The sequence below is a fragment of the Lynx rufus genome, unplaced genomic scaffold, assembly GCF_022079265.1.
Source record: "Lynx rufus isolate CCGP_SWC_20201006 ecotype Redwood Valley unplaced genomic scaffold, mLynRuf1.p SCAF_2, whole genome shotgun sequence".
Taxonomy (NCBI): Eukaryota; Metazoa; Chordata; class Mammalia; order Carnivora; family Felidae; genus Lynx; species Lynx rufus.
The window spans coordinates 115,927,113-115,952,998 of record NW_025814834.1 but is presented as its reverse complement, the minus strand read 5'-3'; the positions used below and the strand labels follow the sequence as shown (position 1 = coordinate 115,952,998).

General features: G+C 42.0%; 1 protein-coding gene across 1 annotated transcript; it reads right to left on the bottom strand.

The window, feature by feature from the left end:
- Positions 1–530: 530 nt before the first annotated feature.
- THEM4 (thioesterase superfamily member 4) lies at positions 531–25,465 on the bottom strand. Its single transcript, XM_047083981.1, has 6 exons — positions 25,117–25,465; positions 17,116–17,299; positions 10,783–10,939; positions 10,074–10,184; positions 4,088–4,212; positions 531–620 (listed from the first exon to the last, which is right to left on the bottom strand). The coding sequence occupies exons 1-6, from the start codon at positions 25,345–25,347 to the stop codon at positions 580–582; spliced, it is 849 nt and encodes a 282-aa protein (XP_046939937.1). The 5' UTR covers positions 25,348–25,465; the 3' UTR covers positions 531–579.
- Between the last annotated feature and the right edge of the window lie 421 nt (positions 25,466–25,886).

Here is a 25,886-nt window from a genome sequence, read left to right as displayed (position 1 = left end):
AACATAAAAAAAAATCGTACAGCTGTTTATTCTCTAGGATCCAGAGTTGAGTTATTCATTCCAATAGGAACTAGCTGCACTTCCTACTGTAGCCAGAAAGATTTGTTTGGATACAATAAAGCTAGCTTTGTAATTTATAACACACACACGCACACATACCTCATTACTTCCTTTGGTTTTCTGGCATATCCAAGTTTGTGGTAAGAGTTTCAGTATGAGTTTTCTCTCCAGGCAACAACGGGGCAGACATGCTTGTGCATGTGTTTGTGCTTGTGCACAAGGCATGCTTGTGCAGCCTTAAGGAACCCATTCAAAGTCACGTGAACCAGACACTTATCCTAAGGAGACACAAGTAATTGCTGCCACTCTCACAAGGAGTACTTCTGTGTTGAAGAGTTTAGAAGATGGCATCAGAGTCCCTGGAGTTGTATTCTGAAGATCTGTTCAGGAAGGTGTGTTAGCAGGCTTCACCCTCTGGGGGACTCAATGGCAGGTAAGTAGAGCAGGAGTGGCACAACAGCTTCTTCTGGGGGAAGGAGACCCTAACGCAGACTGGTGTAGAATGTACCAGAAGCTCGTTTATGTCAACCTTGTTTTAGGATCCAGCTTTACAAATAAACCTAAACAAACAAAATAACAGAAGGTGACTGCCATTGGATGGGACTTCTCCGAGTAGAAATGTATACACAAGGAAAGGGATTTAGACTCATATTTGTACCTTCCGTCTCTGGGCCTACTCTCATTTCTTAGCCATGTTAAGAGTCAACTTTTGACTATCATAATACCACAGTGCCTCTCTTCCTCTCCCAGTCCTCTCTCACTTTGTCATTTCACAGTTCATTACCACTTCCATTAGAGATAGTCAGGAAAGTGAAAGGAAGTGAAATTACAACTAAGCTATTTGGAACCTTTGATACTGAAAGGTTTAGGGAGATAGGACACCTAAACCACAGCCTGGAATGGAGTTTTTAAATTGACTGTGGATTCCAAGTGTTCAGGATCTTCCTCCTGCTTCTTTTTTTTTTTTTTAATTTTTTTTTTTCAACGTTTATTTATTTTTGGGACAGAGAGAGAGACAGAGCATGAATGGGGGAGGGGCAGAGAGAGAGGGAGACACAGAATCGGAAACAGGCTCCAGGCCCTGAGCCATCAGCCCAGAGCCCGACGCGGGGCTCGAACTCACGGACCGCGAGATCGTGACCTGGCTGAAGTCGGACGCTTAACCAACTGCGCCACCCAGGCGCCCCTCCTCCTGCTTCTTTTATCCATCATTTCTGCAAATAGCTGATACTTGGGGGGTGGGGTAGGTGTGGAGGAATAGAAGACACAAAAAGCATTAACGATAAGGAAGAAAACTTAATAGATGCAACTATATTACCATGAAGAAAACCTTCTGTTCATAGAAAAAGATACATTAAAGCAAATAAAAGACAACTTACATACTGGAAAGTGAAATGTGCAGCTTACATATCCAATGGAAACATTAGTTTAATACAAAATATAGAAAGAACTCCTATAAATCAGTTAAAAAACAAAGGAAAAAAGGAAAAAAACAAAAAACCTGAACAAACAGGAATTTCACAGAATGGGAACAAATATGGTCAACAAATATATGAAGAAATGCTCATCTTCATAGGTGATCAGAAAAATAAAAAGATGATCACACAGAGATAACATTTTATAACCATTTGATTGGCAAAAATCCAGAAGTCTAACTTTACCAATTGCCAGAGAAGATAGGGATCTCATGTATTGCTGGTGGGAGTATAATTTGGTATAGCTTTAGAAAACAAGCTGGTGTTCCCCTGTGGAGCTGAACACTCCCCTACTCTACTCCTAACTATCTGCCAACCTCTTGCCCGTGTGCACCACAGAATGTTCACAGCAGCCCATTCATAGGAATCCGGGGCCCAACGTGATGAGAGGAAATAAATCCACTGTGGTTTAGTCACACAATGGAATATCATACAGCAGGAAAAATGAGGAAACTACAGGCCAACAACAGGGTGAACTTCAGCAACATGAAACTAAATGAAAAGAAAATCAACTCCCAGAAATGTACAAATAGTATGATCTCTTTTTCACAAAGTTCAAAACAAACAACTAAACTGTATATTCCTGAGGTATACACATATAATGTTGATAAAACTTAACAAAAAAATAATAAGGTGTGGACAAATATAATATTGTATGTTAATTATACTTTACTAAACCTCGGGGGGGAAAGCAGGAGGATGAGATGGGAAAGAAATTAGGTAGGGATATAATATTAAGATTCTGGTTCTTAGTTGGTGGTAGGCTTCAGGGTGTTTATTATTAAATTAAAAAATAAACACATTAGTGAATGAATAAATAAAAGACGAGTGTTTCACGTACCAATGAGCCTGTGTGTCCTAACTCAAAAATTCTGATGAACCCAAACCTGGGCATTTGAGGTCCAACAAGATAAAACAGAATAGAAGCAAGGAAAAATTAATGGATATCTACATGAACTTGTCTAAATCTGAAGCTACAGATGTAAGGCTTCAACGGCTCTTCCCTTGCAAAGGCCCTGTGAGAGCAGGGGCTGCGAGTGCTCAAGGACACAATCTGGAAGCTCTTCTGGTAAACTGCCTGTAGAGATCTCAGAGGGAAGGGACGTGCATTTCCCAGATAGCAGCAGCATGTTGGGGTTTCCTTCCCCATTTGAAATAAAAACTCAGGTTTGTACCCAATTTTACATCCTTTTGCTTAAATTTCTTAAATTGTGCAAGCTTTAGGTACCACAAAACCTAGCTCCTGTGCTGGTAATCCACTGACATAAGCACGTCACAAGGTACAAGGGCCTAAGGTGGTCTCTCCCTCCAACCTACTTGGCCTCCTTCCCAGAGGGAACCACTGTCTGTGTGGCATTCCTGAAGATTTATGCAGCACAGGTATATACAGATCTTTTCCCCTCACTGCCATGTATTACTTTTTATTTTGAAATGGCAAGCTGACAGAAAAACTGTGAGACTAGTACAAAGAATGGTCTCCTCCGGAACCACTGGAGACTAACTTGTCAAAATGTGGGTAAAATGATGATATATGAAGTTATTCATATTATATCTAAGAGCAAAAGACTGGGAAAACATTCATGTCCAAGATTTCCAATTCCAACCCACAGAGCTCATTCTAGTTTTCTCTCCTTCCATATCTGGAAATGCCTTCTCTGACAGTGAGGAACCTAGCTCCCATCTCAGCTGCCAGCCTATATAGATGCCACCGTCCCCCGTGGGCTCTGACACTCCATGTGGAGCTGTGCCTTACCCTACTTGGGCTCTGACATCCTCCACCAGACACTTGCCTATGTGGACACCCTCCTCACTCCACTCAGGCTCTGACATGGTACTTGGGCCATCATAGCCATGAGTCGCTGCGGCCTCCAGGTCAATCCCAAGCCTACCATGCCTACTCTACCTAATTGGTTTTGAGGTAAATTATTCAGAAAGGAAGAAAGGAAAGGGCAAAAGGGAAAGAGGAAGAAAAGGGGAAGAGAATGAAAGGGTCTCTCTACATTTTTCATACTAATGATAACATACAACATTCACTGTCCTACATTTGTGGTTTTCATTCAACATGTTGAGATAGCTCCATAATTAAGGAATTTCCTTACTCTTATTTATGGCATCACGATATTCCACAGAATTTTTTATGCCATACTCAATATGGTTGTTTAACCAGTCTCATATTGATGGATATCTGTTTGGCCAATCTTGCTACTCCAAATAACTTTACACGAGTAATGTAATTACTGTGACAGCACAGCAACTTCTACATTGTAATTTTGCACACTTTAGTGGCATAAAGTCCTGGAAATGGGTGAGAGAGTACATGACTTTGTAGTCTGGATACATTTTGATAAGTAGCTTTCTACCAGTAGTGTATAAGAATACCTTTAACTTATGTTTTGCATGACAGGGACTTGAGAATTTCTGAGCATTTGTGGATTATAAAACCAAAGCAAAGCAAAAATAAAAAACAGCCTCCAAAACCTCAAACACAAAACCCAAAATAGTCCAAACCAAACTGAACCAAACCCAAAAAAGAGATAATGATAGCTTCTTACTTGTTGCCTCTGAGTACACGGTCTTCTCATCCACACTTCGGATATTACAAGAAAGAAACAATTTCCTTCCTTCAACTTTATCAACCTGACTATTTATCACAACAACAGAACCAAGGGGGATAGGCCTGCAGAAGAAAAAAGGGAGACAAAATTAGTTTTTATCAGATTTATGTAACACTGAGATGACCAAGTGCTTGTGAAGGGTGGCAGTCTGTAATAACTGGTATCATGTGCGACCAACCACGTCAGATAAAACACCCCTTTACCTGGGATGACCCCAGCGGCTGTCCACAGCCCCTCCCTCCTGAGTGTCACTGACTTCAGGTGGCAACTGGGCACCTGGGCCTAAGCTGTTCTCGTGGTTAGGTTCAGAGAGGCCACCAGGGATTCAGGCTGTCACTTCTGAAGACCCAGAGCAAAGTCTGAAGGGAGCTGAAATCCTTTAAAGAAGTGAAAATGGGACCATGGGATGGTCCCATCAGCTTCTCTCATTTTCTGTCATAATAAAACATTTTCACCCAATTCCCTTTAGAGTGACTATCACTAGAAAGACATCCAATAAAAAATTGCCGGTAACAGCTTAATGTACTAAGCCAGCGCTGTACAAGAGAACTTTCTGTGGTGATAGACGTGTTCCACCTCTGAGCTGTTAATAGAGCAGCCACAGCTACTGCGATGAACCATGTTCATCATTTGCAATAGCCAAGTGGTGGAAAAAAACCAAATATCCACTAGTGGATGAATGGATAAACAAAATGTGGCATATACATACAATGGAATATTTAGCCTTAAGAAAGAAAAAAATCTGTCACATGCTACATCATGGATGAACCCTGAGGACATTTTGCTAAGTGAAACAAGCCAGTCATAAGAAGATAAATACTGTATGATTCCACTTACATGAAGTAACTAAAGTAGTCAAATTTATAGAAACAGAAAGTAGAATGGTGGTTGCCAGGGGGTGTGAGGATGGGAAAATAGGGAGTTACTATTTAATAGGCATAGAGTCTCAGTTTTGTAAGATGGAAAAGTTCTTAAGATTTGTTTCACAACAATATGAATATACATCACACTACTCAAAAATGTATTTTTTTAATTTTATTTTTAAATTTTATTTTTTTAAAATGTTTTATTTTTGAGAGAGAGAGAGAGGGAGAAAGAGAGAGAGAGGGAGAAAGAGAGAGAGAGAAACAGAGCATGAGCTGGAGAGCAGCAGAAAGAGAGGGAGACACAGAATCCTAAGCAGGCTCCAGGCTGATTTGTCAGCACAGAGCCTGACGTGGGGCTCGAACCCACAAACCACGAGATCATGACCTGAGCCGAAGTCGGACGCTTAACTGACTGAGCCACCCAGGCACCCCTCAAAAAAATATTTGAAAAATGTAAGGCACAAAACCTGTTCAATCTAAAATACCACTATGAACTCCTATCCTTTATTAAACATTAAATACTTTCCAGCTGTGACACAGAAATGGCCCGGCAGCAAGGTTATCCTGCCCACCATGAGAACACATCTAATATTTTCCTAGTCTTTAGCACTATTCTCCATTAAAAAGAAATCAGGAATCTTTGTAGAGCAGCTATTCCATGTCTTGACACAGACATGCCTTGTTGTTGCAAAAGTAATGATAGTAACAACGTTAAAAATAAGAAGCAGCCAACATTTACTATTTGTTATGTCACCAGATACTGTCCTAGGTGCTTTACATGAATTAGTTTATGGCTCATAATGACCCTATATAGTATATTATCAACCTCTAAGTCACCTGTCCAAGGTCACACAGCTAGTAAATGGCAAAATGGGCATTTGAACCTGCTCCAAAGTCTGTCCTCTTAACCAGTACATTATATGGTCTCTCTGGAGACAAAAGTACTTAAAAATATATCTGGATAGAAATGAAAGGACAGGAGTCCGTCTAAAGAGACTCCTAACAGGCCAAATGCAATTTAAGCACAGAAAAGAGGGTGATAATTATAACTAACTATGTTATGGAAAGCCAGGAGTCCCTAATGATTCTCAAAAGAGGGAAAAGTTAACAAAAGAATTATAAAACTATAGCTATAATTCAAAAATAAGGATGGTTATGAGAGGATAAGTTTAACTTTTTAAGCATACAGAGAACAGTGCTGACAAGTGTTTCTTTTACACGGTATATGTCTGTCTCACATGTATTTTACTCTATGAAAGGACATTGCAGACACAGAGTAAGGGGTGTATATAGGTCAGGTTTGGAGAGGCTGCATTCAAAGAATTATGTTTACACACTCACGGCATAAACAATCTTAAAAAATTGTTTATCATAAAATCCCGTACAGTTTTTCTGAGCTGTACGGGAAGATCTATAAAGGATTCCTACATTCAACAAGTGCCTTAGTTGAAGGTACTTACGAATCTGCATGAACTGAGGGCAGGCGAAGACTTGGACAGCCTTCATCATGCCCATCAGAGCTACTACGTCTTATGCTCCCTCAAAGTGTGTGACATGCAGGTGAGCTGACATGAGAAAACATCTATATACGTTTGGTAGATTTACATTCAGGGACAAATGCCATTTGAGACAATCTCCGTAAGAACCCTCACTAACCCTTTCCCCTACAGTCAGAGAACTGTCAGGAAGCCAAACAATTCAAGAAAATGCAGGAATTTTACCCTTAACAGAAAGGACTGATGACAGAAAATAACCAGCTAGAAGGAAGGCAAATGTCTTGCCCAGCTGGAAGAAAACTCATGTCCTTGTCTCCTGGGAGATGGAGCCTGCCAATTAAATGAGATGCACTTAATTGTAGGTAAGCCATAAACCAAAGCAGAAAAAAATACAATGAAGATACAATGGACTTGGATACCAAAAAGGAGAAGTAGTAGGTTACAAGAAAAAGTGTAGGTCTGCAAAGTCCTCTGACATGGTAAGGGAATCTTGATGCCAACAGGGGCTTGGCTTCATGAACTCAGGCATGTACACCAATTGCCTTCAAAGGAAAAATCCTGACCCACCAAGAATGTCCAGGATGACTGCCTAGAACCTACAAGTTCAGTTAACTGAAATGGTTCTGCCAGGGTCTGACACCATTACTGGATGCCTAATGAGCTTAATAAGTATACTAACCTGAGGGAAATAGAAATGTTGACATCCTAAAGAAATTAATTAAGCTCACAATGAAAAATTTTTAATAAGTATAGGTGAAATAATAAGTTTTATGATCACTGAGATAATTGTGTTCATAGCAAAAAACCCACATTAAGGGAAAACCCCAATATTGGGCTTGTTATTTTATTTACTGAAGTATTTAGTACAATTTGATTGTTCTTTCTTTCTTTCTTTCTTTCTTTCTTTCTTTCTTTCTTTCTTTCTTTTTCTTTCTTTCTTTCTTTCCTTCCTTTCTTTCGAGGGTGGGAGAGGAGAAGAGAGGGAGAGAGAGAGAATCCCAAGCAGGCTCCGTGCTGTCAGCAGAGCCCGACATGGAGCTCGAACTCACAAATCGTGAGATCATGACTGAGCTGAGATCAAGAGTCAGACACTTAACCAACTGAGCCACCCAGGTCCCCCTGATTATTTTATTATTATTATTATTATTATTATTATTATTATTATTTATTTATTTTTTATTTTTGGGACAGAGAGAGACAGAGCATGAACAGGGGAGGGGCAGAGAGAGAGGGAGACACAGAATCGGAAACAGGCTCCAGGCTCCGAGCCATCAGCCCAGAGCCTGACGCGGGGCTCGAACTCACGGACCGCAAGATCGTGACCTGGCTGAAGTCGGACGCTTAACCGACTGCGCCACCCAGGCGCCCCTTATTATTTTTTTAATGTTCATTTATTTTTGAGAGATAGTGTGTATGTGCGAGCGGGGGAAGGGCAGAGAGAGAGAGAGGGAGACAGGATCCAAAGCGGTCTCCATGATGACAGCAGAGAGCCCAATGTGGGGCTCAAACTCAAAGAGCCGCAAGATCATGACCTCAGCCAAAGTTGGACACTTAACCGACTGAGCCACCCAGGTGCCCCCCCAAATTTTGTTTATTTATTTATTTTGAGAGAGAGAGAGAGAGAGAGAGAGAGTGAGCAAGAAGGGGAGGAAGGGGCAGAGAGGGAAAAAGAATCCCAAGCAGGCTCTGAGCTGTCAGCATGGACATTCAACCCACTGAGCCACCCAGGCGCCCCACTACTGACTTTAAATGGAAGTGTTGTGTGGAACGTCCAGGGAGTCTCCTAAAAAAGGAGATGGCTCTTCTGCCCTCCCTCAATCCTGCTGTCAGGACATGTGATGACTCTTGGTGCCACTCTGTAATGTGAAAAGGTGAGCTGGAAGGAGACTGCGTCTCTGGGAACCAGGGAAATTGCCATACCAGCCCAGAAAGCCTTCCTCTGGACTCCTTTATGTGATACATTTCTACCTTGTTTAAGTCATTTTTATTTTGAAGTTACTATTATGGCAGCTGAGGAGGGAGAAATTAAAGCAGCTGGCCTCCAATTCTTTCACATCTGTGTATGTGTGTGCACATGCAGGCCTGTGTATGTGTATGTGTGAGGTGGGGAGCAGACAGAAACCCTCCAGGGAAAAGGCGATAAATGACATTGTCTAGTTTTTTCAACTGGGCCTCCAGGAAACTGGCAAACTATAGCCCCACTAGCCAGCTGCCTGTTTTTGTAAATAAAGGGTTTTTTTTTTAATTTTTAAAAAAATGTTTTAGAGAGAGGGAGAGAGAGAGAGAGAGAGGTCACACACATTTTATTTTTTTAGATGTTTATTTATTTTGAGAGAGCATGCTTATTGAGAGAGAGAGAGAGAGAGAGAGACAGAGAGAGAGACAGAGAGACAGAGAGAATCCCAAATAGGCTCCTGCTGTCAGCACAGAGACTGATGCAGGGCTCAGTCTTACAAACTGTGAGATCATGACCTGAACTGAGATCAAGAATCAGACGCCTAACCGACTGAGCCACCCAGGCGCCCCTGTAAATAGTTTTACTGGAACACAGCTATATTCATTTATGTATTTATGTATTGTCTATGGCTGTTTTTGTTTTGCAATGGCACAGTTGAGAAGTTATGTTAGAGACAGTACGGACTGCAAAACAAAATATTTACAGAAAAACTTTTGCTGCCCCAGAAATTAAGTGAAAAAAGCACCTAGGAGGAAGTGCCCTTTTCTGTAGAATGCCTCACTAAGGATTACTTACATTAAATAAACCCATAGTCTACAAGGCATGGTTTCCTGATGATGGCCACACAAACCAGACAACTCTCTGGGGTAGAAAACGGAGATGTTCTGTATCTTAAATGCCCCCCACTGTGCAAAGCAATAACCCATAAAACCTCATTTGGAGACCTCATCTACTGAATTGTTCTTAAACTCTGTTTTGCCTTGTTGCTCTTTCGCTCTTCCTATGCAAGTTTCCACACTGTTTTTGTTAACTGTAGGTGTGTCGCTGTAGAAACAAAGAATTAAGGAAGACCATGCTGGGCTTTATTTCTGATGGATACCAAACTCATCCTGTTGCCTGCTCTTTTATTTCTGTGTGAAGTTATACAGCTTGGATGTTCGGTTAGGCAGTGGATCCTGGTGCTCCACTCAGATCCCCTTCAATCCTTTTCTCACCTTTGTTTTTGTTGTTTGGTTATTTTTGCCTAGAAACTGCTTTGCTCAAACACAGAAAGCCCGAAGTGCTTGGAATTTTGGTCCCCAGGACAGCCCTCATCGTAGGACTGATGTGTGACAGAGTTCCCTCGAGGTAGGAACAATTCAGAGGCACACAGTTCACTCCAGAGCCCCTTGGATGATCAGGCTGAAGCTGCCCTTTGCAGGACTTTGACGACAGCCCAGCCTGGTTGGCTTCTTCCTTTACCCTGTTTGTTCTGTTCCTCCCACTCCTGTGCTAGTCTCCCCTGGGACCACTTTTATCACTGCACACAAATCTTTGTCTCAGGGTCTGCCACTGGGGAGCCTGACCCATGACATCTAAAAAGCAGAGAATACGCAGGAATTTACCTTTTAAAACTGATGTTGAGGCTGGCAGTCATGGCAACTCCTATGGCTACTATAGCACACATACCAAGAGTAGCATCAATCATGGTTGCAATGGCACCTCCGTGAAGGAATCTAGTTACAACAGAGAAAGAGAAAGTTCTCAAAAGGTCTAAAAACAGAGCCTCTCAGGAGAAATTATCCAAGAACATCTCCATATAATTTACTTATGAAAGGTCCACTTCGTCCATATTCAATGAACTGAATGTCAAATAATATCCATGTCCCCAGCATTTTTGGTCATAACATAATAGCATAGTATTGGTAATACACCAGAACTTAATGGTAATCAGAGCACAATCAAGCAGAAAGCTAAATTATAATGTAAGAAATTTATGTTTTTATTTAACTGCACACATCACTGTTTAACAATGTAAGAAAAGTAGATAAACAGAAACAAAGAAAAATAAAAAATTGAAGGCCTATAATCCCACCATCTAGTGACAAACTGCTGTTAACATGTTAATGATACTCTCAAATTATACTCTATTGTTCTGTCCCATGAGTTTGTGATTTAATAATTATAAACACCTTTCCATGTCAATAAATATGTATCTACATTGCCACTGTAATGTCTTTAGTGTAGTCTATGGATATATGTGGATACTATAAGTTAATAATCTTTCAGATAGAGACTTCTACTGATCTATGGGATGTTATCTGTCATTCTTACCCAGGTACTCCTTGCAGGTAGGGACCTCCTTGAAATATGCAAACTGTCCTGTCTTCAACACAATTATGGAACATTGCATATTCAAAGCCCAGGCCTTCCTCAAAGCTTCTGGGAAAGAGCTGGGCCTGTGACAGTTTTTCTTTCATTAGCTTTGCGTCTGTAGGGAAACGAAGTGGATGGGCGTATGAGAAACAGGTATAAGGAAGATGCCATGGCAGAGCTAAGCACCTGTACCTTGCAAGAACCACAGGTTAATGGAGGACTGATTACAATGTCAACCGGGTACAAAATTATAAGGGAATGGGAGTGTCCCATAGAAACAGAATATAGGATCTTTGCCCATGTGGAATTAACAGTCTAACTGGGGACACAGTAAACATAAATGAAATCAAAACCAAACACTTACACATGGCAATCAGGAAAAACAGTATAAAATGCTGAGGGTATACTAAATGAAAGAGTAAATAAGATATAGACAAAAAGTCTTCGTAGAATAAGTATGGCTTAAATGGGATTTAAAGAAAATGAATAGTGTAACAGTAAGGAGGTTTTCCTTGCAGATGGGAGTTCAGCTTCAGTAAAGGAAAGTTACCATACTGAATCAAACTCAGATCCAGTTCAGCCCAATATTCTGTGTGACTAGGACTCTAAGCCCCAAAATTCAGGGTTAGAACCTTTAAAGTTCATGAAATCAAATTTGTGAGTTGTAATCAGACTTTGAGAAAAAGAGCAGGGGAGGGGCAGAGAGAATCCCAAGCAGGCTCTGACATGGGGCTTGAACCCACGAACTGTGAGATCATGACCTGAGCTGAAATCAAGAGCCAGACACTTAACAGACTGAGCCACCCAGGTGCCCCTGAAAGCTGTTCTAAAGGTAGGGTGTGTTTATCCTTACACATCTATGTTAAGATTTAATTCCCCCAACTCTTAGCTTTCTTTCTTGGTTCATCATGATTTGCCACACATAACACTAAGTTTCTTTTATTGTTACTGAATTTACATTTACCAACTTGGAAAAAGATAGGAGATGTGAAGATTTAGGAGAAGTGAGGAGAATGGCTTTTATTTAGGCCATGAACATCCCAGGGGCGGGGAAGGTGCCTGGTCTTCTAGACTCTGTACACTCAATAAGAGGCATACACTGCATATGCGCACACTATATGCACTCTAGGGATTTCTGAGAAAATTAAGGGAGAAAGAGTTACAAGTGAGGACCAGTATCATAGGAGATGGGAGAATTTAGTTTTGACCTTGAACTTGTTCCTTCCTCCACACTTTAACCATACAGTGAGGAGATAAACCTCAATGATCTCCGAGATCCTTCCAGCTCTGACATTCTGGAACTTCCAGATAAGCACCAAAACCTTCTAATTTTTTACACAGGCATTCAAAATTCCTGATCTAGATTACTAAACCTTGAGGTTATCTCATATAAAATGAGAAAAATAAAGGTGGTGAAATAAGTTTGTTAGAAATGCAGACTCTTAGACTCTACTCCTGAACTACTGATGCAGTCTGCATTTAAAAATTTTTTTTTTTTTCCCAACGTTTACTTATTTTTGGGACAGAGAGAGACAGAGCATGAACGGGGGAGGGGCAGAGAGAGAGGGAGACACAGAATCGGAAGCAGGCTCCAGGCTCTGAGCCATCAGCCCAGAGCCTGACGCGGGGCTCGAACTCACGGACCGCAAGATCGTGACCTGGCTGAAGTCGGACACTTAACCGACTGCGCCACCCAGGCGCCCCGTGATGCAGTCTGCATTTTAACAAGACTCACATTCATGTTCAAATCTGAGGCACTGGCCGTTTACAACATCGGACAACAATGATGATAGCAGAGGAGTGGCATCCGGATCTCAGCTGTCAGCACAGAGGCTGCTTTAGATCCTCTGTCTTCCTCTCTCTGCCGTTCCTCCACTAATGCTCTAAAAAATGAATAAACATTCATAAAAAAAAAAAACAAACAAAAAAAAGAAAAAAATACCAAAACATTAATTGCTAATAAGTCCAAGTTTACCTACTTGTGGCCTCTTATTACAGAGTTAGCCAAACATATTGGAGTCTGTTAGTAAACATGTCCTGTGCCACACTGAAAAACTGCACTATGAGGAAGCATATGCTTATAGAAATCATAAAATGTATTCATAAATTTGCCAATCTACACCATGATGGCATCACACAGTTCACAATTGCTTACTTTTTCATTTTCACTAGAAATTAAGGTTTTAATAGGTTGAGAATTCTAACATAGGGGCGCCTACGGTGACTCAGTCAGTTAAGTGTCTGACTTTGGCTCAGGTCATGATCTCATGGTTCATGAATTCAAGCCCCATGTTGGGCTCTGTGCTGACAGCTCAGAGCCTGGAGCCTGCTTTGGATTCTGTTTCCTTCTCTCTCTGTCCTTCCCCCTCTCACACTCTGTCTCTGTCTCTCTCAAAATAAATAAACATTAAAAAAAATTTTTTTTTTAAATTTTAATGTCCTTAAAAATACTAGAAATAATAAGGGAAATAACTGTATGCAAAGAAAGTAGGATGTATTTTTGGTAAGAAAAGGTTATGATGTGTGGAGATGGGTTTTTGTTAAGGAAACAAAAGAATAATTTTGTCTGCAAGCAGAATAACTAGTTCTTTCAGAATGATAAGAGGAGAATAAAGGGCAAACTAAGTAGATAAAGTTGGAGAGGAGAGAGGGAGAATCTTACCTTGTGTGATCAAGGTGGCTAACACTGAATGAATTTTTATAAAAGTTTTTTTAAATAAGTTTTACTTACTTACCTGCTTATTTATTTTTGAGAGAGAGAGAGACAGAGCGTGTGTGTGCACAGGTGGGAGAGGAGCAGGGGAGGGGTCAGGGAGGGGAGGGACTGAAGTGGGCTCTGCATGGACAGCAATGGGTAGCAGAGAGCCTGATGTGAGGCTTGAACTCACGAACCGAACCGTGAGGTCATGACCTGAGCTGAAGGCAGATGCTTAACCGACTGAGCTACCCGGGCGCCCCTAATATAAGTTTTAATAGAATATCAGTACAAAATTAAAATTTAACAATCTTTCATCTGTTAAAAGGACGTTTTTAAAATTTTTTTGAAGGTTTATTTATTTTTGAGAGAAAGAGAGACAGAGCATGAGCGGGGGAGGGTCAGAGACAGAGGGAGACAGAATCTGAAGCAGGCTCCAGGCTCTGAGCTGTCAGCAGAGCCTGACTCCGGCCCAAACCCACGAGCCAAGCAGTAAGTTCATGTCCTGAGCCGAAGCCAGATGCTCAACTGACTGAGCCACTCAGGTGCCCCATTCCACTCTTGATAAGACATTGTGAAAAGTTTTTCTTTACCTTTGAAGTAATCTGCCCAGAAAGTAAAAATTTTTTATCTTACCGAAATAATTTCCTGCGTTTTGTGTTGTCTTTTTCAGGTCTTTGATCACTTAAGATATGGAGTCTTCTTCTCTATTAAAAGATCTAAGTTTTTGTTTTGTTTTTACAACTATGTACTTTTCTGGTTTGCCTTTGACAACTTTTAATCATCACTCTGGCTAAATGAATAAGTATTGTTCCACACTGATCTATTTGATAAGATACTCTAAAACTTTTGATATTTGACCAAACCAAACCAAAGTTTAAATCAAGTCTTTGAACTCAGACGAACTCTGGGATTTCCCAGCAGGTCCCCAGAACACCTTCTAAAGAAGAGATGTTGAACTATTTCAAGTGTATGAAATTTCTAATAATCTGGTATGTCCTGGCATAATGTTATCAGTCATAATTCTAGTTATCTTAAAATCTATGTCACAGAAATAACCACATTTCCTTGTCATTTGCATTAGAACGAACTCTCATTAGATCTTTAACCATGGCTATTTTTTAGTCTTTTCGTCATTTACAGACAGTTGTTTTATTCTGATGATTTTGTAAAAGTGCTTTGTCTTCTAAGAGATTCAAGAAAAAGACTCTGACAAGTACAGGTTTCTGATAACTTTAAGATCACACCACTGAACTGGGTAAGAATTTCCAGAACTCTAGTGGAAAATTCAATTCATAAAGCTGTCAAGATCAAGCAAAACAAGAATTACATGGGACTGAATGAGTTGATGAAGATATATAGAATTGAAATATTTATCTTTCTCCTATCTGATCCCACCAGAATTTGGAAACTCTTATTGAGTGTTCTTATTTTCATAGTAATCTATTTATTTGGAGATAATCTGTTCCTTATAATAGACACAGATAAGACCCAACAGCTTCAAGGATTAAGGCTGACTTTACGTCAATAAAACCTCCTTCAGAAAACTGCCTGGTATTTTGCTTACTGGGTTCCTAGCATTACAGGTGGGTAAAGATGGTCGCTTCCTGGCAGCCTGAGGAACTGCAGAATATTTGGGGGACCCTGAAAGAAGAAGAATCCACTCAAATTCATACGTATTATAGGCAAAGACAGTGAGTGGCTTTTGAAAGTCCAATCTGGGATTCCTTATTAAAAGTAAACACTCCAAAAAAACCTATGTGGCCAATCACAATTCTTACAGCACCTGTGTAAATAATCAGGTCATATTTAATGAGACTAGATTTATTTTGCAATCAAACTAGTCTTACTGTGATTATTTCTGATACAAATGGGTGACTGTAGGGGCATTAAGTGTCCGACTTCAGCTCAGGTCATGGTCTCGTGGTTCATGGGTTCTGCCCCCACCCCCCGTCGGGCTCTGTGCTGACAGCTCAGAGCCTGGAGCCTGCTTCGGATTCTGTGTCTCCCTCTCTCTCTGCCCCTCCCCAACTTGCACTCTGTCTCTTTCAAAAATAAATAAACTTTAAAACAAACAAACAAAAACCAAATGGGTGATTGTAGAGAGAAAAAGTATATTTCCATACCACACTTTTGCGGATATCAGGTCCCAGTGCTATTAACTGTCTTTGCGGTTCTGTTATCTATCTGCAAATTTACTTGGATTCTAAATTCTTCTAGTTTCCTCAAATATCCAATTCCGACCCTCCAAACTAATGTTTCTAATTTTCTCCCACCCTTCTGACTTGGAATCACTAAGAACAAAACTACTTTTCCTGAAGCCCTGCAAACTGAAGCTGAACTGCTTTGATAGAAACTTCACAGAAATCACAATGGCTCACCTGTGGATAGTGCTTTGCCTGTTGCAGTTTGGCTACTCAGAGGGTTCACACCTGATGACATCACCAGAGATAGTCAAACTGCAAACCAGGAAAATGAGACTGCTGGAGGACTTTCAACCACCTCAACCTTCCTAATTGATTAAGTTCTTCTTTCCAGCTTATCTTTGAACTCAGGCAAAAAGCCCTCTGGGCAAAGTATCCCATGATGGGAACCAAAACTATCCCCTCAAGCAATAAGGACTGCCCTGAGGCAGCCAGAACAACCCCCCACCCCCCAATCTGTGATTGACCCCAAGATAATGACATCTAACCTTTACTGCCCATAGGCATGTACCTGAAGGTTCAGAAGAGAAGTTGACCAACATAAAGCCATTTTGGGTTTTAGGTTGACTCTTAAAAGTTAGCAGGTCATAAAAAAAGTTATAGCCCATTGACAAGTACTTGAGACAGGCACAGTGACCTTCCTCAAGAAGCTTAGCTGCCTTGATGCTAATTAATACTTTGCTAGAGGCAAAAGGCAACCTTACCTTGACATTAGTCTGACCTCCAGGGTCCTGTAAAAGTTCCTTAGGAAATTTCCTTTCTCTCCACTTCCCCCCTGTCCCCCAAGATATATGTTAGCAATCATCCTCCAAGCATATGACCCCCTGATATACATCTGAAGGGTCTCATTGACAGAGTTTTTATTAGACAGTAATAAATGACCTTCTCCTAACAGCAGCTAGCCCCTCAAGGTCTTGGAAACCTTGCTTCCAAATTCCTTAGAGATTTACTGCTATCCCTAACCCCTTCCCAACTTGAAAGTATACAATCAGCCATTCCTTGAAACCCCAATGAAGCTCTTTCTGCCCATGGGTCTGGCCCTGTGCTTTAATAAAACCACCCTTTTTGGGGGCACCTGTGTGGCTCAATGAGTTAAGTGTCCAACTTTGGCTCAGGTTATGATCTCACTGGAGCCTGCTTTGGATTCTGTATCTCCCTCTGTCTCTCTGCCCCTCCCCAGCTTGTGCTCTCTCTCTCTCAAAAATAAACTTTTTTTAAAAAATTAAAAATAAAATAAAATAAAATCACCCTTTTTGCACCAAAGATGCCTTAAGAATTCTTTCTTGACTGTTCACTCCTGAACCCCAACATTTTCACATCAGTAACCAGTGCCTTCTGTTCTGTTTTATACTGACACTTAAATATTCTTTATGAGAGAGTGGCTGTTCCTACCAGGAAAATAGGTTTTGATGTCTTCAGTCCTTTGAGTAAATTTACTTTTATATGAAGGCAAATGTTCCCAAGAGCCGTCTTCACTTTTTTTCATGAACTGGTCAAAGAGAAGTCTCATGTCCTCGCTCCAACTGGGGTTGGGGAGAGAAAGGTCCATATGAATGACCTCAGAAGAAAATGACCTCTAAAAAAGAGAGAGGAGAAAATGAATAATGGGAGGTGCACTCTATTTCATAACATATTGTATTTTCTGAGACTGTAACTTGCTGCTTCTCCTCTTCCCAGAAAACTGTCATTTTAGAGTGAAATCATATTTCAAGTATCACCTGGTCCAACCTCCTTGAGAGGAGGTGACTGAGGGTGAATGATGTGCTCAATATCACCCAACTACCTACTAGCAGAGCAGCATTATTCCCAGGTCTGTGGATTCCTTTTTTAAAAAAACCTTAAGCACAAGTGAGCCAGGAACTGGAGATAAAGTGATGAAGGACACACATCCTCCATGTAAAAAGTGTCATCAGTAGGGTATGCGGGGAGCCAGAGCACAGGAAAAGCGTTTATCTCAGATGGCGGGGGGTGGGGGGGGGGGGTGGGGGGGGTGGGGGGGGTGCATGGTTCAGGGACTTGAATCTTGATTAGACAAGCAGAAATTAGCAAACTAGAAAGGGTATTGTAGGCAAGGGAAAACTGTATGCAAAATCAAGGAGGCATGACATAGTTTTGAGGGGCCTTAGGACAACCATATGAAGTAGGTACTAATTATTATCCCCATTTTACAGATGATGAAACTAAGGCCTAAAAGAAGCCTGGCTTTGTTTCAGTGCAAGGGGAGGAGCATGGCTACAGAAACGTGTGGGGAATAAGCTTAGAAATTCCCTGGACTTATACCAATGCATTAACAAGGCATAAAGAAGTACAAAGCCAAAGGATGCTTGGGTAAATAAGACTAGGACCCCAAGAGAGACAGGGGAGTGCAAAGGCACCCAGACTAGGCCCCCAATACAAAGGTATATGAGGTAAGCAAGATTAGGCATTCAGGGCAAAAATGTCCCCCAATTTAGTACTATAGCAGAAAGCTGCTTTCACAGGAGGAAAGGACCAAGCTAGGTAAACAGGTAAATTGGGCTATAGACCGCTATGCTGTAGGTGAAGCTGCCCAGAGCGGAGATGATTAACAAAAGCAAGGTGCCTTGTTAACTCTGAGGTCACTTGTCCTACCTGTCTCATCCCCTAGGCTAGCTAATGCTGGAAGCCCAGCTATCCTAGCCTGATGGCAAAGCCCTTGCTGTGGATGGATTGGGACTGTAAGGCAGCCCACTGACAGTGAAGCTTCTTGTACTCCCGCTCTTAGGTAATTTGGCCTTAATTTTTATTAAGGGGTATTGTCTGTGGGGGAATTGCCCTCGACAGGCCCCCTGGGAAAAGAACCATTAGAAAAGAAAAATAGGTTCCTCAAGGAAATTGTGCGGCCCCACATTCAGCCCTTGCTACTCCTTGTGAAGACTCCTCTACCTAAAGGAAGAATAGCCTCATACATTTGCCAGCATAGGGACATATGAATTTAAAAGCCCCACTCCAGCAACTAAGGAGTGTATCTACAGGCACAAGTTACTCTAACCCCTAGGCCCACTTGGCCCCCAGGAGGCATTTCAGATGATGATTGAACCTAGTCGGTTAAAGTACAGAATGGTTCATTAGTTCCTAGGTACATTGTCCCTCTGAGAATGTATAAGGTGTGGGTTCCTAAGGCCCTTTTGGCCCCCTCCTGGCACCTTGGACCAAGGTGAACACTTTTGTTCCTCAAACCACAAAAGATTCAGGGAAACAACTAAGAGGTCATGTCCCTGTAACTCTTCCACTTGAGGTGTTGAGAGATAGATGACCTTTCGTGAAAACAGCAAAGCAAATGCTTTACAGATTATAGATAAATGTAGATACATAATGAAAATAATGTAAGAAATTAATCAATAAGCAAAGGGCAGGAGGGAACATTATGAGAAAATAACCATGTTATTTCTTAAAGGTTGATTAGACATAGGAACATTTTTAGAATTAGGTAATGTTAGAAAAACTAGATGATGTATGCTACAAGGAAATCACTAGCAAATATAATGCTATGTTTGCCACAATAAATCAGCCAGTTCAACACACTACTGTTGTTTGTGTCCATTATTTTTGTTTTTTTATTTTAGTTTTATTTTCACTTTTTCGCCGATGCCGTTCATCCTTCGGGAATCCCTGGACCTGGTGGAGCTGGACTCTGGCAAGCTAAGATAAACAGAGGTGGTGCCTCATGTCCACTGTAAACAACCTTCTGCCTGGCGTCAGGATTTTGTTTTGTATTAATCCAAACCCCTAACCCGAATACCTTCAAGACCCCCTTTCCCTCACGTCCTCCAGTTAATGTTCAGTTTCATTGTTTCTTTATGCACGTCCATCACCATGTTTGTAAGCCTTCTGATCCTAATAAAAATGGGGCAAGGACCCTTATTCGGGGCTCTTGTCTTTTCCTGGACATTAGCCATCTCTTGCATTTTAATCCTGTGTCCCGCTCACTTGCTAGACAAGAGAGAACTTTAGCCTTAGAGTCTACGACAGAAACAGGCTTGGCTGTGAGAAACTTCCACACTAAGCTTGTTGGCCTGAACGGATCTGTATCTGCAGTACTCCAAAATGACAAGATGTGATCTGGTCATCATATGAAAGATAGTGGGAAGGACCAAGACTGGATCTGAGGACCCTGAGTGGAGGATTTTAGAGGTAACCCAAGTGAAAAATTATGACTGCATGAAGCAGAACTTGGTGGTCATTTTGATAAGGAGAAAGGGAAGAGGAAAAACACAAGCATCCACCCCCGGTTTCTGAATTGTGCAACACAGTGAGTGACAGAACCAATTACCAAGAAAGAGATATAAAGAGGAGGAGGAGGTTGGGGGGACAGGTGCTTGGGTTCATAGTAACCACAGCTTCCACCCATGCTATTTCTCTGCAGCACTAAGCAACACTAACACTCCTGTGCCCAGGAAGCAAGTGGAATGGTGCAGAGGCCCTGGAAGGGGACAAAGTGTGACTTAACTAAGAGGAGCAGGACAAAGCAAAGGCACCAGAAAGGAAAATTGGTTCTTTTGACTTTGGCAGAAATCTTGGAACATTTAAGATCACAGAAGCTATCAGCTCTGTGGCATTAGACTTCCAGCCACCTATGTCAATTCAGATTGAATGGATCTACAACACTAGGACAACACCCTGAAACCAAAACAGCAAGGCTGTGCTAATGACAGGAGAAGCAGCCGACCAGACTTCTGCTGACACCTCGCTGGCTCTCATCCTGGCCGGATGGGGACACTATAGGTGGCCTGTCTCAAAAACTCTACAGAATTAAAAACGTCTTGGCTGAACAGAAAAAGCATCAACTTCACAGAGGAAATGTGAGCAGGATCAGACTGCTCCACTCCCTGGCCCAAGATTTGTACCTTTATTTTTTCCTTATGGCTTTGAATTCACTCATCTTTAGAACCTAGCTCAGAAAATTTGGGAAAGAAAAAACAATTTTAAAAAATCCACCCATTACCTATTATCTATCTTAAGAAAAACAATGTTAAAATTTTGATGTCTCTCTACCAACTTTTGTTAAATGTAATCTTTCTTAATAAACTTGTAATTTCAGTAAGAGATTTTTTTTTCTGCCTCACCACTTAAAAGTATTTAGTGCCCACTTTCTCATGTCCTTAATCTCAACTATCACCATTTTCAACAGCAGAAAATAGTCCTTTAAACTAATTAACTTAGCCATTAAAAGTGTTACCAGGGGCACCTGGGTGGCTCACTTGGTTAAGCATCTGACTTTGGTTCGGCTCAGGTCATGATCTCGTTGGACTCTGTGCTGACAGCTTGGAGCCTGCTTCAGATTCTGTGTGTGTGTCTCTCTCTGACCCTTCCCTGCTCACACTCTCTCTTTCTCTTTCTCAAAAATAAACAAACATTAAAAACATTTAAAAACAAAAATAAAACTGTTTCCAATTTTTTGCTGCTTTAAATGAAAATGTTCATTAGAACATTATGAAAATAGCTTTTTCTCTATTTTGGATTATTTCCTTAGAATCCAGTCTCAATCACATGGCTTTTAAAGTACATGAATTCTGGGGGCATCTGGGTGGCTCAATTGGTTGGTTAAGCAACGAACTCTTGATTTTGGCTCAGGACATGATCTCAAGGTTCATTAGTTCTTGCCCCATGTTGGGCTCTGTGCTGACAGGACAGGGCCTGCTTGAGATTCTCTTTCTCCTTTTTCTGTCCCTCCCCTGCTTGCAAGGGCACACACACACACACACACACACTCTCTCTCTCTCAAAAAAATTAAAGCACATGAATTCTGGAAATAACTAACAGATACAAGTAATCACAGATAAAATATGTACTGACCAACATATATCAGTTGAAAGGTAGAATAGAATGTGTAGGATTTGGCCCATCCCTAGGTCTCATCTTAAACAGGCAACTGTAGGATGGATCAGTCCCAGCATCCTTTTAAGGACCAGGGTGATAGAGATAACTCAAGAATGACTCCGTTGGCTGTGGGCTCTCCTACCTGATTTCAACTTTGAAAGTGTGGGATTCAATTAAATGCAGTGACTTTTTAAAATCTGCTATACACTTCGCTCTATGCCAGCAACTGGTTAAGACAAAGAGAGAAGACTTAGGCTCTGCCCTCAAGTGCTTGCAGCCTCGGATGTGAAAAATACCCTAACAGAGGTACATACAGACATAGGAGGGACACTCAGGGAAAACTTCAAAAAGATGAGGACTGATGGAGTGATTTCTAAAGGATACAAAGTTCACTAAGGAGAGAAGGGGAATGTTGCACCAAGCAAAGGTGTAGAGAGATGACACAACCGTGTGACACCTTGGGGGCACTGCCAGGATTTCAGTCTTCATGGATGTAAGGTGCAAAGAGAATAGCAACCAGATGTGGACTGCAAGGTGGAAGATGAAACACATCACAGAGGCTCTTTGGCCTTAACACAGGGCTTAGATTTCACCTGCTAGGTCAATGTTTCCAAAGGCCAAAATGAAAGATGATTTTAGGTGGCACAAGGACAACGACTTATGTATTTTTAAATGCATATTATCAAAGGACATAAATAACACATCACACTTGTGACTTCATAAGTTATTTCTCAGGATAAAGCTCATTAAAGAAAGGTAGTCTTTATGGGAATGCAAGCTGGTACAGCCACTCTGAAAAACAGTATGGAGGTTCCTCAAAAAACTAAAAATAGAACTACCCTACGACCCAGCAATTGCACTACTAGGCGTTTACCCATAGGATACAGGTGTGCTGTTTTGAAGGGACACATGCACCCCCATGTTTATAGCAGCACTATCAACAATAGCCAAAGCATGCAAAGAGCCCAAATGTCCATCGATAGATGAATGCATAAAGAAGATGTGGTATACATGTACAACGGAGTATTACCTGGCAATCAAAAAGAATGAAATCTTGCCATTTGCAACTACGTGGATGGAATTGGAGGATATTATGCTAGGTGAAATTAATCAGAGAAAGACAAAAATCATATGACTTCACTCGTATGAGGACTTTAAGAGACAAAACAGATGAACATGAGGGAAGGGAAACAAAAATAATATAAAAACAGGGAGGGGGACAAAACATAAGAGACTCATAAATATGGAGAACAAACTGAGGGGCACTGGAGGGGTTGTGGGAGGGGGGATGGGCTAAATGGGTAAGGGCACTAAGGAACCTACTCCTGAAATCATTGTTGCACTACATGCTAATTTGGATGTAAAATAAAAAATAAATAAGAAAAAGAAAAGAAAGGTAGTCTTTAAAAAATCATGAAGGTGGCATTTGAATGATAAAACACTTTTTTCCACTATGGGGAGCCTTACAAAGTTTTAAGCAAAGCAGTAACATGAATTTAGGTTTCAAAAACCTCTCTCTGTTGTAAAGGATGAATTCCAAGGTGAGAAGAACGGCCCGGAAAGCAGTTAAAAGACTGACGCCAAGATCCAGGTGAGATATGATTAGAAGTTGAACTAGGTGGAGAGAAATGAAAAAAAAAAAAAAAAAAGACTTAAAAGATACTGGGAACAAGGAACGTGGAGAGAGACTGATCATGGGGAAAGAGAAGTAGGAGAGCCTTGGATGATGCAATCTGCTTTGCAGATTAGGGTGGGAAGAAGAAAGGAGGTTTTTGTTAGTGTTTGTGTGTGTGTTAGGAGGGGGAAGTGTAGAAATGGATCTATTAATTTTAGTTACAGGCATGTTGAGTTTAGGTCCTCAGATGAACAGTGTGATGTGAGAAATAAAAACAATGAAAGCTTCAGTTCAAGGGGGTGAAAACTAAGAGATACCTGATGTAAAGTCACTTGTAAATTTTCAGCACAGACTGTATACATGAGGGATAAATGTTAGGGACAAACATTACCTTTTGTAGCCCTTGGAAGAGGAAAAGTCTTACTTGATCTTTGGTAATATATTTTTCAGGTGGGGCTTGTTACCTGAAGTTATGACTTTTTTTTTTAAAGTAATCTCTACACCCAACATAGAGCTAGAGTTCACCACCCAAGATCAAGAGTTGCATGCTCTACTGATTGAGCCAGCCTGGTGCCCCAAGTTATGACTTCTTTTTAATATGTCTCCTTTTAAGATTCAGTTACTGAACAGAAAGAAAAGACTCACAAAGCCTATAAATAGTACTATTAAATATTCTCAACACAGATTACAAGGCACCGACTAATTAAAGAAAGGAATTTATCTTTGTTGTTGTGAGAGGGGCACTGGACATTATCTTTTCCCAAGTGAAAGATGGTATTGGGTTAATAACCAATCTGCACATTATTCCTTTTTTTTGTTTGTTTGTTAATTTGAGAGAGAGTGAGAGAGTGCACATGAACAGGGGAGACAGGCAGAGGGAGAGACAGAGAATCCTAAGCAGGCTTCATGCCCAGCATGGAGCCCTATGCAGAGCTTGATACCACACCCTGGGATCATTACCTGAGCAAAAATCAAGAGTCCCACACTCAACCACTGAGCCACCCAGGCACCTTCGCCCACGTTATTCTTTAAAAGGTACAAGAAAGAGCTCAATACAGAGCTGTTCCCTCCTCTATGTTCCTTTAGTACTTCATTTTAGCATACAGTACATTTAAAAAAAATGTTTTATTTATTTTTGGGAGAGAGCTCACAAAGAGAGCTGCGAGCAGCGGCGGGGCAGAGAGAGGGAGACAGAGGACCCCAAGCGGGCTCCCCGATGACAGCAGTGAGCCCCACTTGGGGCTTGAACTCACAAACCGTTAGATCATGACCTGAGCTGAACAGAGGCTCAACCTACTGAGCCACCCAGTTGCGCCAGTACATTTTTTTTTTTTTAATTTTACAATCTCATCTTTTTCTCCCAAACTCAACTGAGAGAGTTTTTACTTGTCATAAAGATATCATCAGAGACTAATGCCTTGCATATTGTTGGGGCTTAATTAATATTAATTGACTATGTCAGTGAAGCAAAACATAGGAACACCAGAACAAGCAATATTACCTCATTTTAATCTTACAACAACCTCACCAAAAGTGACAAACTGGTTTGAGGATACAATTTTCCGTCAAGCAGAGACGATTAGGATGAACCTCTAGGGAGAGACACTGCTCTTCTTGCGACCCTACAATGTGACGGTCAAAAGCCGGAGTGCTAAGTCAGACTCCAGCTCCACCAGGCACCTGCTGTGACCTTGCCCGAACCATGACCCCTTCTTTATTGGTCATCAGTAGCAGCGGGATTTCCCGACCTAATGACCAGAATCCAGCATACAGCACGCTGCTTCATACCGGAGTCCCCTCCCTGTCCCTCTCCGTCTTTGAACCTCAGGACTTTAAGTAAGCGACCCCTGCTAAAAATAAAACCGACGCCTCTGGGGCTGACGGTAGCGTTTACTCTACGGTCAGCGGGCTGATCAACAGTCCGGCACAGTTGTCCTCACCGGGTCACCCCTGACGCAGCCTGGCTTGGCCGCCCGCTCCCGCCGCCCGGCTCCGGGATTCACCCACGGCGACCACGGGTCCTTCGCCGGCAGAGGCGCGACTCCGGGCGGGCCGCCCAGAACCGCAAGCGTGCGCAGTCGTGAGACGCAGCTCCGCAGCATGGCTCCGACAGCGACCAAGGCTCCGGTCCGGATTAGTGCTAGGCCCCCTGCACGCCAGCTCCTTCCCATTCACCGAAGGGGCACGTGACCCCGGCGCGCGCCTTGAGGCGGGCGGGGCAGCAGCCTTTGATCTCGTTAGACTCTGCGCCCCTACGGGGGCAACCAGCCTTAACCACTTCCCCGCCCGCCAGAGCGCTGGGGCGCAGACGAGCTAGGCCGGCCTCCCGCGCTAGGCCCGGGAGGCGGGGAGAACGGGCGGCCCCGCCCCACCCCGCCCCTCCTCCACCGCGGTTGCCGCCCATTCCGCTGCAGCTTCCGCGCCCTCCGGCTTCGCGCTTCGGCACTTTGCGCAATCGTGTTCCCAAGCAGCCTCCTCCTCTTAAGACTTAAGACTCTTGGCAGGTAGGAGCGCACACGAGAAGTTGTAGGAATAAGGGCTCGTAGGCCACAGACACGTACCTGGGATCGGGTTGGTACTGATTTGTAGAGAGCCTTCCGGCTGCTAAAAGGGCATTTATACGTTTAAAATGCTCCTTTTCTGCCTCTTCCGCTGCCCCTCGTTCCGCGCCCCCTTAAATCCCGGGGCAGAACTAAAAGTTGAAGTCAGG